Genomic DNA, 14,014 nt, shown 5'->3' on the forward strand with positions numbered 1-14,014 from the left:
GAATCATATGACATTTGCATTTATAAAACCTAATTTTATATGAGTTCTTAGAATGGTGAATAAACAAAAATGCCCTTCTGAAAGGATGTCTCTGGCTTAAACTTGAATTGGTGCAGCTTTAAAGCTTACCACATCAACTTCAGCCTCTTTTCCCCTTAATTTAAAAGGATCATACTGAAAAACAGTATTTCTCCACTCTCCCCAATCAAAACTGTTGAAGTGAGACAATTGCTCTATATACTTTCATAAGACTTGTGCTCTTTTTTTGCAGATTTTCACCACATATTAAAATTTCCTAAATTTGCTGCAATCACTAGGTTTAAGCATCAACACCTAATGCAAAAGAGGGGTGTCAACCTCTGCTAGAGGGGAGATTTTAAAATATCTGCATACCCTGATAGTTTTTACCATATTCTCTTATATTCAACTCATAATTAATAGAGTAAGTTTACAAGCATGTGGACCCATCACAATTTTTTTTTAATTAAAAAAAAGGCAAAACAAAAAAACAAGTAGCTTCTTTAGCAGGAAGACATTTTTCAGACAAAGTATGTGCTCACTGCAAAAACCTCTTTTTACAGGAGACATTAAGATTCTCTAAGATGTTGTCCTTTACCAATAGTTAATTTCTGTTCTCATTATCAAACACATTATGTTAATTAAAAGGGGCATTTAGTGAAGGAATGGCTTCCAATTATTCAGTTACATCTTCACAACAAGATCCTTCTACTTGTTATGCTCTTTGCCCTTCACAGTATTTTTTGGAGACAGTCTTTTCATTTCACATCTGTCAGTCATCAGACACTGATTTCAAAGGGACACTTCCAGAGAGACTCTTATCCTTTCATCATTTCCTCTTGCTTTCACATCATGCCTGATCTGTTCACAAATACCAATATACTTCCACTTTCAGAAATAACAACACACACCTCATTTCCAGTAACACAGGAATTCATCAGTCTAACACCTTCCAGAATTTTAAACTCTCCTGGGGAAGCAGAGACTCTCCCATTCATACAGTTACCAGGTTACCAGGTCACGTTAACTTCTGGAGAGTAGCAAAAAAATAAAGCTGCTACCATTGAATGGAAGTTTCTGTTGGACTGTAAGTTATAAAACAATAACCCTTCTACAAGCAATTTCCAAAAAGGCTTTTCAAGACCATAGTGTGGCATTCTGGCAGAGTACAACAAATGGTGACAGTGGTTAAGATATTCCTCTGGAAAGACAAAGACTGGGCAGTTGGAACACGATGAGAATTCACACTGTGAAACATCCATGGCTGCTTGCCTAAATAATTAAGCAAGCATGAAAAGCAAATGAGTTTTTAAGGAGAGTGTCTGTTGCTGGGGAAAGAGGCACCTGTGGTTATTTGATTCATTATTAACATTTCTAGTGTAGGAATGCCTGAAGGTCCCAAACAGGTTGTTTAAATTAACTCAATCAACAGCAATTTGCATAGGGGCAATAAAGGCAAATACAGTCAACATATTAATAACTTTAAATGAACAAAGGGTATCAAAAACTGAAGCAAAGCAGTGCAGTCTTTAAAAGAATACTCTATTTTACCTTTCTCCATGCAATAAACTGAAACATCTAATTTTTTTGATCCATACTCTATTTAGAGAAGTCAACAGGTAACACACAAAAATACAAACAAGTACCAAACTCAGCTTGTCATTCAAAAGAGACACAAATCAAAATTAAGCAGCTTTTCTCTCATACTGGGCTTTAAAGCACTGGCTTCAGTAGGGGGATTCCAAAGGAAACTCCTTCTGCTAATCACATCCATGGCAGTCCTGGAGCTCCTCCTCCAATACCACAGCAGTACAATAAGCCATTATGAAACCATCTATGCAAGAAAGTCAAAGAGCAATAATTTGCAATAATCATAGAGGAGTCAAGGAGCTCAGTGCTGCCTTTACATTAAATAAATGAAAACAAGTGTTCAAAAGCAATTCACAATAAAAATCCTCCTAGACAAGCAAGTACCAGACAAACTGCAGATGAAGAAATAGGGGTGAGAGTTGTGTTCTGAAGTGGAAGAGAGACCAAGCAAGTACTAGTCACTGATTTTCATTTCTTGCAAGGGCATCCTCTTCCCTTACCTAGAACCACAGTGTGGTTCAGGTGGGAATGGATCTCATCAAGTCTCCAGCCCAACCTCCTGCTCCAAGCAGGCTCAGCCACAAGAACAGACCAGGTTGCTTAGACCAGGTTGCTCTGGATCTTGAGAGCCTTGATGGATAAAAACTTCAAAACTGCTATAAATGACCTGTTTCCACACTTGGCTGTCCTCACAGTGAAAAACCTTTTCTTCGTATCAAGTAGAGACATCCCATTTTAATTAATGACATCCATTGCTGGTGATTTTCCTGCACACTCCTTTAAAGAGTGTGGCTCTTCAGATGTCTGAGATCTCTTCAGTGAACACCAGCCTTGTTTAACAGCAGGACACACCACAAGGCATGCTAAAAATTATATTCTACCAGGCTGAAACTGGGGATCAGAGCACTGCCAAACCCTTCCCAAAAGTCTTTTACGACCCCATTGCAAAGACCATGACACTGGAGATGACAAGAGACTAAAAAAACCCCAGCCATTTCTGAGGATGTGAAAGGCAGCCTTTGATCACACTGAGATGAAACTTCAGCCAAACAGTTCTCCAGGTGCAAGGAATGGGATGCTTGGAAAGATGGGAGAAAACCTAAACTGTTCAGAACTTGGCCAAGGCTAGACAGGCTCTGCAGCTCTCCTAAACAAGCCAGGCCTGTTGCTTAGATTGGACTAACAAAAAAGCAAACAAAAGGCCTGATTGCAGACCTCTCTAAGGACTATATTTGCAAGTAAAATTTGCAGGATCTGAAAATATAAGCTAGTACTTTCCCTGTCCTTCCAACTCAATCAACAAGCAGCACGACTGCTCGGCACAAGGAAGGCGCCTGATTTGCAGCAGTGCTCTGGACATTTTCAGATCATTTCAGATCCTGCTTTGAATTCCAAATGGATCAGAGGCATTCTGGATCCAACAACACTTTCAACAGGAGATTTCCAAGATGTAAGATGTATTTTACATGAAGATAAAACACCAAGGAAATTGCCTTTCCAATTAAAAAAAAAAAAGGAAAAAAAAGACTTTTTGTCTTTTCCCAAGATGGCAGCAATTTTGAAGCTCCAAAAATTCTTATGAAAATGCAGCAGTTCCCCAGTGGAACAAGACAAACTCCCACATCTCAGTCATCAGCATAAGAGGAAAACTGATATGACTTTTTAAACAGACTGCCATTAACAGTAAAAATTAGTCTCCTCTACTGCTAAGTTTTAGCAGCACAATACTATCCTAAAAGCACATTACACTGTAGGGGACAGCTTTTTATTTTTTTTTTTATATTTTTAAGTCCCAAAGCAATTCAAGAAAGACAGGATTTCCTCTACCACTTTTTTCCTAAAGAGCAGCAAGAGAGAAAGAATTTAGGATGTGTCATTAAACAAATACTGAGTCAGAGGTAACAGCAGATTCAGGACTTGGTTAAATGGTGGACATGGTGGTGGTTGATGGCTGGACCTGGTGATCTTGGAGGTCTTTTGATTCTATGATTCTATGATTATTTCATATGCACTGAAGCCTATTTCAGGGTGCTCAGTAATTCAGTCAGTGGCCTCCATGGAGACAATCTGTAAGGATGTTTCATGTGGTGACTTTCTTACAAAATTCCTGCAGCCAGATGACAGAGCCCTGCAGGTCCCTCACCTCCCACTGCAACTGAGCTGCATCAGGAACATTCTGAAGAAAAATCTCAGCATTCACTATTAGTTTCTTAGAAACTATTAGTTTCTAAGCAAGAGTTGGTGCAGCTCAGCAGTAGTTCATTTTTTTAGACTTCAGATGTGATTTTTTTCGTGATATAAAATCAACACCTTTCTCATCTCACCAAGAAAAACAGTCACCTGGACCACTATGACAAATTTTGTACAGATGACTATGAACAAATTAAATACTTTGGAAAGTAATTTGCTGCCACCACTACTACTGCTGCTCTCAACTCTTCTTCCTTAAGAACATTTATATCCCAACTTCAGGATAGGAGAGTAGTCCTTGAAAGAAAGAGGCGCTTCAAAGTAAAATAGTATCATCTAATGAACTATTTTTAACTAATTAATTCTTCTTTAGGTTTTGTGAGCAAAGACTTTTTTTATCTAAAGCAGAATGTACTGAATGTACTGAAATTTACTGCCTGGGCCACAAATGTTTTGCTACCAAGGTGGCTTGCGTGGTTTTTTTTGTTGGGGTTTTTTTTTTGGCTCAGTTTGTAGTTGTGGTTTTCTGTGTGGTTTGTGGTTTTGTTTGTGGGGTTTGTTTGTTTGATTTTTTTTTTTTAAACAGACTTGTGGAGGAGGGAAAAACCATCAAGCTAGAACCTGAAAAACACATTTATGTATTCTTAAACAGGACTTTCTGGATAGGTAGAGTTCACAATAATATTCAACATTCCTGTTTGCTCAGATTCACCTTAAAGAAGCCATAAAGTAGAGCTCATCAGAAGACACTTACATGCAAATCAAGATACTGAAATCTTGGATTTTTCTCTTTCAGGGGTTGATTATTTCCCTACTGCTCACATATTTCTGTCTCTCTCATCTCCTCAGTTACCTCTCTTTAACCTTTTGGTCCCCCATAAGTCCCATCTCAGAATATTTTCTGGCTGGAATGCACAGAGGGGAAAAGACAAATCAATCTTTCTTGTCTGTTTCTGCTGACAATACATTTTTCTTTTTCTTCTTACAGATACAATACCTCTTCTTCTAGTTCACATTGTGACTGTTCTTCATATTACTGTGATCATTCTATTTCAAAACCATCACCATGAAAAATTACCTGTGTTTAGAAGGAAAACAAACCTTCCATTCTACACATGTACTGTTTGGTCATGAGCAATCAAAATAATTCAATCAGAGTTTAGAAAAAGAGAAGAAAGTTACTAAATTTCAGAATTAAAGATGCATTTGATTATTGCAATTCCAGCAGATTGCTTCAAGCAATAAATAGTCTTCAGAGGGATGCCATTTACCAAGACAGCTGGGAGGACAAAAATAGATGCAAGTAACCTACTCGCATTGTATGTAAAACAGTTGTAACAGAGAGAATGAGGGTAGGACAACATATGCCAGCAGAGCTCTCTATTTCTATTTCCATTTCTATTTCCACAGACAGAGCAAGTTCGTATTTCTCTCAAAATACATTTTATAAAACACAGTTCTGAAGTGCACAAATACATTTATGCAGCATTACCTACCAAAAAGGTTATTTCTGTCGTCAACAACTGTTGTTTTAAAAATATGCAGCATCTGACCCTGTGCCACTGCAGTGACTCGGAATCCTGATGAAAGGATCATACCAACTCCTTCTATATTGTTTGCAGCATTAAAAGCAAAAAATTTTTCTGACATTTAATATTACTGGAAAATTACTCAGATTTCCAAACCCAGTGATTTTCCACTCAGATTTTTTAGAGAAAAACTGAAACATCTTAAACCTTAACAATTAAAAAAAAATCAAAATAAAAAAGGGTACAATACCTGAAGAAGGTCGCTGAGGTCAAGTAACATGTCTGTGAAAGAAGTCAAGGAACATACATGCTTCTTTAATGTATTTTTTAATTTCATTTCATTAGCAAGCCAAAGTAAGGGAAGAAATAAACCCAGGTTAACTGTTAAAGAAACCAAATATGGGTTAGGTCAATTCACCACTTATGCTAACAGCCAACATCCAGTTAATTGTTCAGCTGCCCAAAACACCCTGCGAGCACCTGCTGAATTTACTGCGGAAGTTGACAGTAACAGAATGATCACAGTGGTGAGATTTCTCAAAGAGCAAGCCAACAATGTGTGTGACCTACAACACTCACCACATCCTGCAGCCCAAGGAAGAGCCAGGGGTAAGGGGGTCCTCTGCTGTGCTCAGACCCCACCCCAGTGCTGGGATCCCAGCACAGGAAGGACATTCAACTGCTAGACAGAGTTCAGGGGAGGCCACCAAGATGATCAGAGGGATGGAGCAGCTCTGCTATGAGGAAAGGCTGAGATAATTGGGATTATCCAACCTGGAAAACAGAAGGCTTCAGGATGACCCAACTGCTGCCTTCTGATACCTGAAGGGAGCCTGAACAAAGATGGAGAAGAGCTTGTAGTGACAAAGGGGAATGGCTTCAAACTGAGAGTAGGGTTAGACTGGATATTGGGAAGGAATTTGTGAGTGTGAGGGTGCTGAGGCCCTGGCACAGGTTACCAGAGAAGCTGTGGATGCTCCATCCCTAGATGTGTTCAAGGCCAGGCTGGATGGGGCTTGGAGCAACCTGGACTAGTGGAAGGTGTCTGCATGAGGCAAGGGGTGGAACTAGATTACCTTTAATTCCAACTCAGGCCATTCTATTATTCTATGATAACTAAAAACAGTAATAGCATCAAGATAGAACACCCTTATTACACTTTAGAATATAAAGTATCATCAGTCTCCTATGCCAGCTTAGGAGCCCAGAAACACAGATGGAAGAGCAAACCAAGAAAACTGAAATAAATTTCTTTTGCTCTCTTCTATGAGGTCAAAGTGCTGTGAAGGGAAAGCTGCTTTGGCTGCTCCTTTCTCCAGCCAAGCAAATCCAGTGTTACCTTTCAGTTTTCACTCCCTTCATGATATCCTGTGCTGCTGCAAAATATGAGGTCACCATCTGCTCATTATGGGCACACTTGGAACACATAATAGTTAAAAACAAGCCAAGCCATTACAAGTTTCCATCAGATTTAACTGAAAGCAAGCACACTTATGGCTGCATTGTCTAAACATTGTCCAAAACAGAGGAGGAAAAAATAAAAGAAAGCACCACGAGGCCCAAGGTGCAAAGGTAGCCCTTTTGCTGCTGTTAATGAGCACAGGCCGGATATCCTATCAGCTACTCAGGTGTGGCTCACATGTTGTAAAAGGGTTTTATCATTAAAAGGAGTGTCAAGGTAAAGTGTGAGAGAAGGGGACAGAGTGAGGCACGCAAAGAAAACACGTGTGCAGGGCTGTGTGTGAGGTTTTGTATGCAGCAATGTGCTAAGAAATCCAGCATTAAATAAAATGCAGGGACACCAGGGTAGCTTGGTGCATGCTGTGGTAACATAAGTATTAGTGAATGTTCTTCAAGTAATCCAGGGTAATACAGTGCATATTTCTCCTAAACATTATCAGCTGAGGAAGGAGAGTAATTCAGATAACATAATCAGTTTACACATAAACATTTTCCTTGCAAAGAACTTTTATCCTTGAGCATTTCTACCCTTAGTTTGCATTCGAAATTGTATGAATGTACTCCAAATTTGTTACAAAATTTAATACATTATGTTAATATTATTTGGTGGAAATTAATTTCCACATTAAAAACCACAGCAATGCTGGGTACTTAATTAGCTGAAAATTCACTATGGCTCTGAAAAAAAAAATCAGAAATCCATTATTGGTAGTATTATGCAAGACATTACAGTAATCTGAAATTTTAACACAGTAAGGAAACTGCTAACAAAAACCATCTGTAAAATACACAGCTTAGAAATCTACACAGAGCAATACTGAATTCAGTGCAAATTTTTTGTAAAAGTGAAAAAAGAGAAAATGGAAAGACGTTAGCAATGCAATTGCCAAGGAACCATAATAATTGTCAGCTCATCAAACAGATCTAGGAAGAAATCACTATGCCAATTCTGTGCTCAAGAAATATTCTAAGTCTGAAAATGTTCCCAGCTCATTATTGACTTGAAGTGTCTGATTTTTCTATGCCCACCCTGAGATACTGGCCCCAATGAGACAAAGCAAAATTATCACTCATATCTGATAGATCTCACCACAATTTAGGAGGGGGAAAAACCCTGAAACACCAAAAGAAATGCATCTCATAGGTTATTGAGGCATCTTATAGGTTATTGAAGTAAATAAATGAGTAGTCCTAGAGCCTGGCTGCTGTCACTAGAGACAGAAGAGGAGCTGGAAGGAGCATCAGTGCCAAATGCTAATTCAGATTTTAGGTGATTCAGAGAGGTGCTTTTCTAACCCAGGCATTTCAGTTACAGTCATGAAATCTGCATAGCAGAGTATTCTTCAACCTCCTCAAACTGTTGAACACACTTTGGTGGAAAATCTGAACTTATTAACACATTACAAATGCTTAGGCTTTATTACTGCAATGAAAACAAACCCACCTTTTTATGCATTTATAATGACACAAGATCAGAGCTAAGGAGTGGGAAATTCACAAGCAACTCTGAATTAATTTAGAGCTACACTATAGAGGCTTTAACATACAGCTCCCTTGCTCCTTAGAGAAGTTAGTTCAAATGTCCACCAAAATCGTAAGCAAAGGTCACAATAAAAATGTGGTGCTTCTGGATTTCATTTAAGGTAGCCCCCAGCAATCTCCCTCCCTGATTAGATGTGCAGCTACTACAGCAAAGCAAAAGGGGAAACTTGAGTCATGCAGTAGCACTGGGCTGGCCTTTACTATGAGCATTGTGGGCACGATTATCAGCAGGAAGTGGTTGTAAAAACAGCCTGTTGTTTTCAAACTCCTTTTCAGAGCTGGAACAGTCCAGGAGAACATACAACAACAGCTGAAAACAGCAGATAATACTTAATATGTATTCCAAAATTATACAATCATAAGAGAAATGTTTTCTTTGAGGCTGGAAGAAAACAATGATCATTTTACATATGGAGACTGCTACCCACATGGAAAAGCTCCTGAAGGGATGGAAAGCTACTGGTACTGTGGATATACCCATGCAAATAACAGGGCACAAGGGGACTTAAGTTATAAATGTGCCCAAGTTAAAAAAAAATAAATGGAAAAGAAAAAGCATTAACAGTTTAAACTACTTTTCCTTTGCTATTAAGTCTTTAAGCAAGTTTCACCAAGGTATGCAACTGTCTGTCCATCGCTAGAAATGTCTAAATCAAGATAAGTCTAAAGGCATTATATAAAAAAAATAAATTGAAGGGAATCCTTGGGCCAACATGATGCAAAAGGTCAGACTGAGCGGCCAAAATGTTCCTTTTCTGCCTTTATAATGTGGATAATATGAGAACTCCATGATTCACAGCAAGAATGATCTCATTCTCAGCACCAGAGGAAACAAAAGTTCATGAAGAAATAGTATGAATGAATAGTACCAGAAACCTAAAACCCAAAATACCAAAACAAACATGCATTTGTACTTCAGAGAGACCTACATTTTCCATATTCCAGCAACCCTAAAGTACTTGTGCAGCAAAATCCCCCTGATTTTCAATAATAACATTGAGCAGGAGACAAATCTGCCATTTGCAGGAATAAATTGTGCAAGACGCTGTTAAAATAACAACTATCAGTTATAGTACAGTTGTTACCCCTCCTAAAAAAATCTTTAAAAAATTAAAATCTTTAGTGTCTGACAATCTACAATAATCAGGAAATCTTGAGATTATTTCATGCTACTGTTCCAAAGTTCTTCCACTGAGTAGCATGCTTGCTCTGGGAGACACAGGCCAGTATTAAGAATCAGGGAGAAGGCAAAGGGTCTAGCATTTATTTTAGTTATTTAATTTTTGTAAGTTACCCTTGGACTATTTTTTACTTATTTTTACAAGCTTACTACAAAATCAGCTATATCATGGAAGGAGGACTCGTGTCAAGGAACTGTGACTGCAAGCCACTCAGGAGAAATCTGACATCCATGAAAGTCCTGCTGACTGTAATGAAGTGTCACCTTTATTCAGCTCAAGCTAACATGCTTTCTGTTTCACACAAAAACTAAAAGCAGATCCATTAAACATATAAAATATTTAAATATATTCTTACTTTCTGTACTCAACAGCAGCAACTCAGCTGGTTGCAAATAAAAAAGCAAAGCCTAATAAGAAACATGTCTGAAAAGCAAAAAAGAAAAAAAAAGAATTTTACAACAAAATTTTCTCAAGTTCTTAACAAAAAGAAATATTTGCAATTTCGGTGTCAGGGTTCTGGATAAACTACATAACAAATGTGAACTTCCCAGAAGCACTTTCTTTAACAAACACATGGAGGAAAGACAAAAGGGAGGCTGAACACAAAAGTGGGGTGATACCAGGGTGAAAATCTATGACAGCATTTGTCTGGCCCAGAACCTTTCAGATCAACACCCAATTCACAACCTCCCCTTCCATAATTTCATACACCATATGATTTCTGATTGACTTATCATGATTATACCTCTGCTGCTTTACAAACTTTCACCATTTTAATTAGCCATTAATTGAGACTGACTGACAATGCTAATTGTTTAAAGTAAACATTTCTCTTTCCAACGACACCGAACTAAAACAATTAGAAAATAATACCCAAACTCAATTCTTTTGTAGAAAACTCATTTCTGACAACTCTTATGAAAGTTTTGCCTCAAGGCTGAATTCCCACAGAGCCAGCTTCCAAAATTTCTTCAGTCTCCAATTTTGCCTCTGCAAAGAAGTCCACACAGCACAGGCTGCACTTGAGTACACAAATAAAAACAGCACTTAACAAATGAAACTGCTAAGTACAAATGCTGTTTTTATAAAAAGCAATCTTTATTTATGTGTAGATTAATGCACGATAAAAAAAGAACTGCATTTTGGTCTGAGGGCTTTTTTTCTTCTTTGCACACAGCTGTATGGCTGTGCTTCATAAAAGTGTATTGCTCTAAATTCTGCACTCTAAAATCCCCAATTTGAAAACAAAAACTCCTTCCCCATGTCTACCAGGATGTTTGTGCAGCAGTTCTCTTGCAGCACGTGCAGCCTCAGTGCCTTCAGAGCCAAGGCAAAGTCAGCAGCAGGGATTCAGCATCGTGCCAGCACCAGGCACACCAAAGGCACCTGGGGCTGCATTCAGCCTGTCTGACCCCACGGCATTGACTGCAGGGTGACAAGGGGGCTCTCTGGCTCACCTGAGACCTGAAGAGCTTTGACACCAGTTCTGCCCCACGCCTGCCCCTCCAGCAGCTGCAGACGGGAGGGATCCAAGCCTGGGAGCTACATCAGCCTCAGACTCCAACACACCTACAGCTCACTCTTTCCTAAATTAATGCTGCAGCTTTTTTTTCCTCAATAATTGTCTTCAGAGTCATTGCCATTTAGAGGAACATTTTCCAAAGCACCCAGGCTGGCTGAATATGCAGGGAGCATTCAGCACTTCTGAAAATGCTGCCCTTGGAGAACGTGGGGCTAAGCTGTGCTCCCAGTGTTACTGACTTCAAGTAAAAAACCTGCTTTGTGGGGTGCTGCCAAGTATTTACACAGACACATGTAAATTTTCAATAGTCACATATAAACTTACAGCACAGTGCAACACAACAGGAAAAAAAAGGAAAAAATATATTTCTTGTCTCATAATGCTTGTACAGTCAACTTGCAATTATACAGGGTATCAAAGGGATAAAATATGCAAAGAATATCCATAGTAAGCCCCTGAAAGATAATCTAGTTAGTATATTTGCTTAGGGCAAAGAAAATTTAGGCATAGAATGAAAATGTAAATATTAATTTAAAAGTTCTGAGAGACATGAGGTTAATCTTCAACTTGAATGATGTGGCCATGTATAAATAACAGTTGGCTATATTCAAACAACAAAAAGTCTCCAAACAAGAAAGAGAGACCCCAACCCCTGAACAGTAAATTGAACAAGCACTGGCAAGGGAAAACAAGAGAGGTTGCTAGGAGAAGCAAGGTTTAAGGAAGAACTTGAAAGAGCAGGGCTGGCAGATGAGAATGGGAGAGAGGCAGCAGGAAAGGAGCAAAGCTCAAGCTGCAAAGGGAAAAATAAACCAGAATAAATTGTAAAATCACTGCAGAAAACAAAGCAGGTATGAAAGTGCATAGTCCAAAAATCTGCACAGAGTGACAATTTGATAATAAAGTGGAATTTTACAAAGGAGCTGGGAAGGAGGACATTGATAGTAAAGATTTAAGTAAAGTAAAGGAGTTCAGTTCTCTCTCTTTTCTGTGTGTACAAAGTCTATAAAGGTTATGACTCTTGTACCAATAGTGAAAGAAAAGTTCCAAAGAAGTCAGAGGTGCAGACTCAGAAGAACTATTCTGAGATGGCTCTCAAGAATTCAGCACAGCAGCAGTGCACACATTTGGAAACGGGGAGCAGCTGCCTGAGAGAAGCAGCAGAGGAAAATCACTGCCTGCTCAGAGGTGGCAGAGGAAAACCAGCAGAATCATCAGCCTGACACTGCTTTTTCAGAAAACTCCAAATGCAGGAGTCTGGAAATATGTAAAAATATGAAAAAATAAAAAAAAAATCTGCCATAACTAGCTTGATTGCAGCTCATTACCACCCCCTCCCCATGGCTGCTATTTGTGCAGCAACCTGGCAAACCAGCCAAAGGAACTGTCTGAAATTAAGTCTTGTCTTTTTGCCTGTTTTCAGCTGGATTAACTCCCCAGCTCACATGTAACTGCATCAACACCTGGGCTGATAGAGGGCAGGGGATGGACTGAGGGAGGGCTGAGAAAGCAAGGCCAAAGCAAGATAATTTCTTTCTGAGGCTGTGCCAGCTCACAGGGCCTTAACACATTCTCCAAAACCGGAGCCTGAGACAATCCCTCCGTCACCCATCCCACCTTCTCAAATTTCTCTTTAAAGTTTGCACAGTTTTTCCCAGCTTGCTCCAAAACACAAAGACCTACCTTATCTGAAAGACAAGCCTAAAAAAACCAAGTAAGAAGAAAAAACAAGTAAGCAGTTACTGCAGGGTAACTGCTTTATAGAAACCCAAAATGTTATAAACTGATAAAACCTCTCTTGTTTTAAGAACAAACACAGTTCCTGTGTCAGAGTTGTCACAGTGCCACTCTGGTTTTACCCTCAGTAAGCACTCACCTATACTTCTTAAAAAAGCAGCATTACAGTGCTCAATTAAATCAGAGTAAAACCAAATTCCATGGACACAGAATGTTTTACATTTCCCATGCCAGAAGCCAAGTGTTACATCTTAGCTTTCATACCCACACTGAGGCAAATGCACTGGTATTAAGTGCTCCTGGGTGAATTATCTCAGCAGACCTTGCTGGGATGGGAGCATGGCAGCTGTTGTCCCTGCACTGGGACACACACACAAACTCAGATGCTGCTTTTCTGCCAGGGTGAGTGGATTTGATTTATCCAGGCATAGGCATGATCCAGTATCATACACATAAAACACTGTCACTTATTTAGAAAAAAAAATAAAAATTCTGACACTAGAGCCTTTGTTTTAAGAGAAAATGCAGCTTCAAAAGGAATTAATTGCATCCTTGCCCTTCCAAGGCTGTTGGCTCTTTAATGGCCTTTGGTGGGAAGTACAACAATGGGATGTGTTAAATTTCCCACTCTCAAAGGCCTTCAGAGAACCATCTCTGCATCTATCACACAACACAATGACAAACCCTTTTCCATCAGGTGCCCACTGGCACACAGCTGCAGAACCCTTTCATTACCTGAGCTGCACCAAAGGGAGCCCCTGTGCTCTGGAAGTGGGCACTACAGGAATACCCTTCCTCCTAATGGTGCATTCCTGCTGATCAGGAAACCTCAGCTGGGCAGGTGGAAGAGCTCTGTGCATTCTCACCCTCCCTCACACCCACAGCACTCCCCTGGGAAATGTCAGTGTCATGGCTCCAAGCATGGCTGGCTCTCTCTTGGGGCATGGGTGGAGCAATGCTTCCTCAGATGCTGCCAAACCGTTCATTACTATTCTTGCAGTAATCAAAGTTTGATTAGAGGCATTACAGTAACTCACAGCAACTTCCCCAATCCCCTGTGTTTCTTACAGAACTTGAACTCAGCATGGAGATGGAAACAGCTCTCAGGACAAGCTCACCAGCAGGGCCTGGAAGTCAGGACAACACCCCACTCTTACAGAGGCTGAACTCCTCCAAGCAGCCTGGTTTAGGGATTATCAATAAAATGAATACAAACAGATGAAGCTGAACTGATGCACTGCATT

General features: G+C 39.5%; 1 protein-coding gene across 1 annotated transcript in view; it reads right to left on the reverse strand.

Moving 5' to 3' along the window:
- The window catches only part of BRF1 (BRF1 RNA polymerase III transcription initiation factor subunit), a 173,018-nt gene that overhangs the window by 98,414 nt on the left and 60,590 nt on the right, over positions 1-14,014 (reverse strand). Inside the window, exon 4 of the mRNA XM_058806564.1 lies at positions 5,578-5,609. Within this exon, the coding sequence (XP_058662547.1) occupies positions 5,578-5,609 (32 nt within the window). The remainder of the gene's footprint in view (positions 1-5,577; positions 5,610-14,014) is intronic.

This window comes from Ammospiza caudacuta, chromosome 6, assembly GCF_027887145.1.
Source record: "Ammospiza caudacuta isolate bAmmCau1 chromosome 6, bAmmCau1.pri, whole genome shotgun sequence".
Classification (NCBI taxonomy): Eukaryota; Metazoa; Chordata; class Aves; order Passeriformes; family Passerellidae; genus Ammospiza; species Ammospiza caudacuta.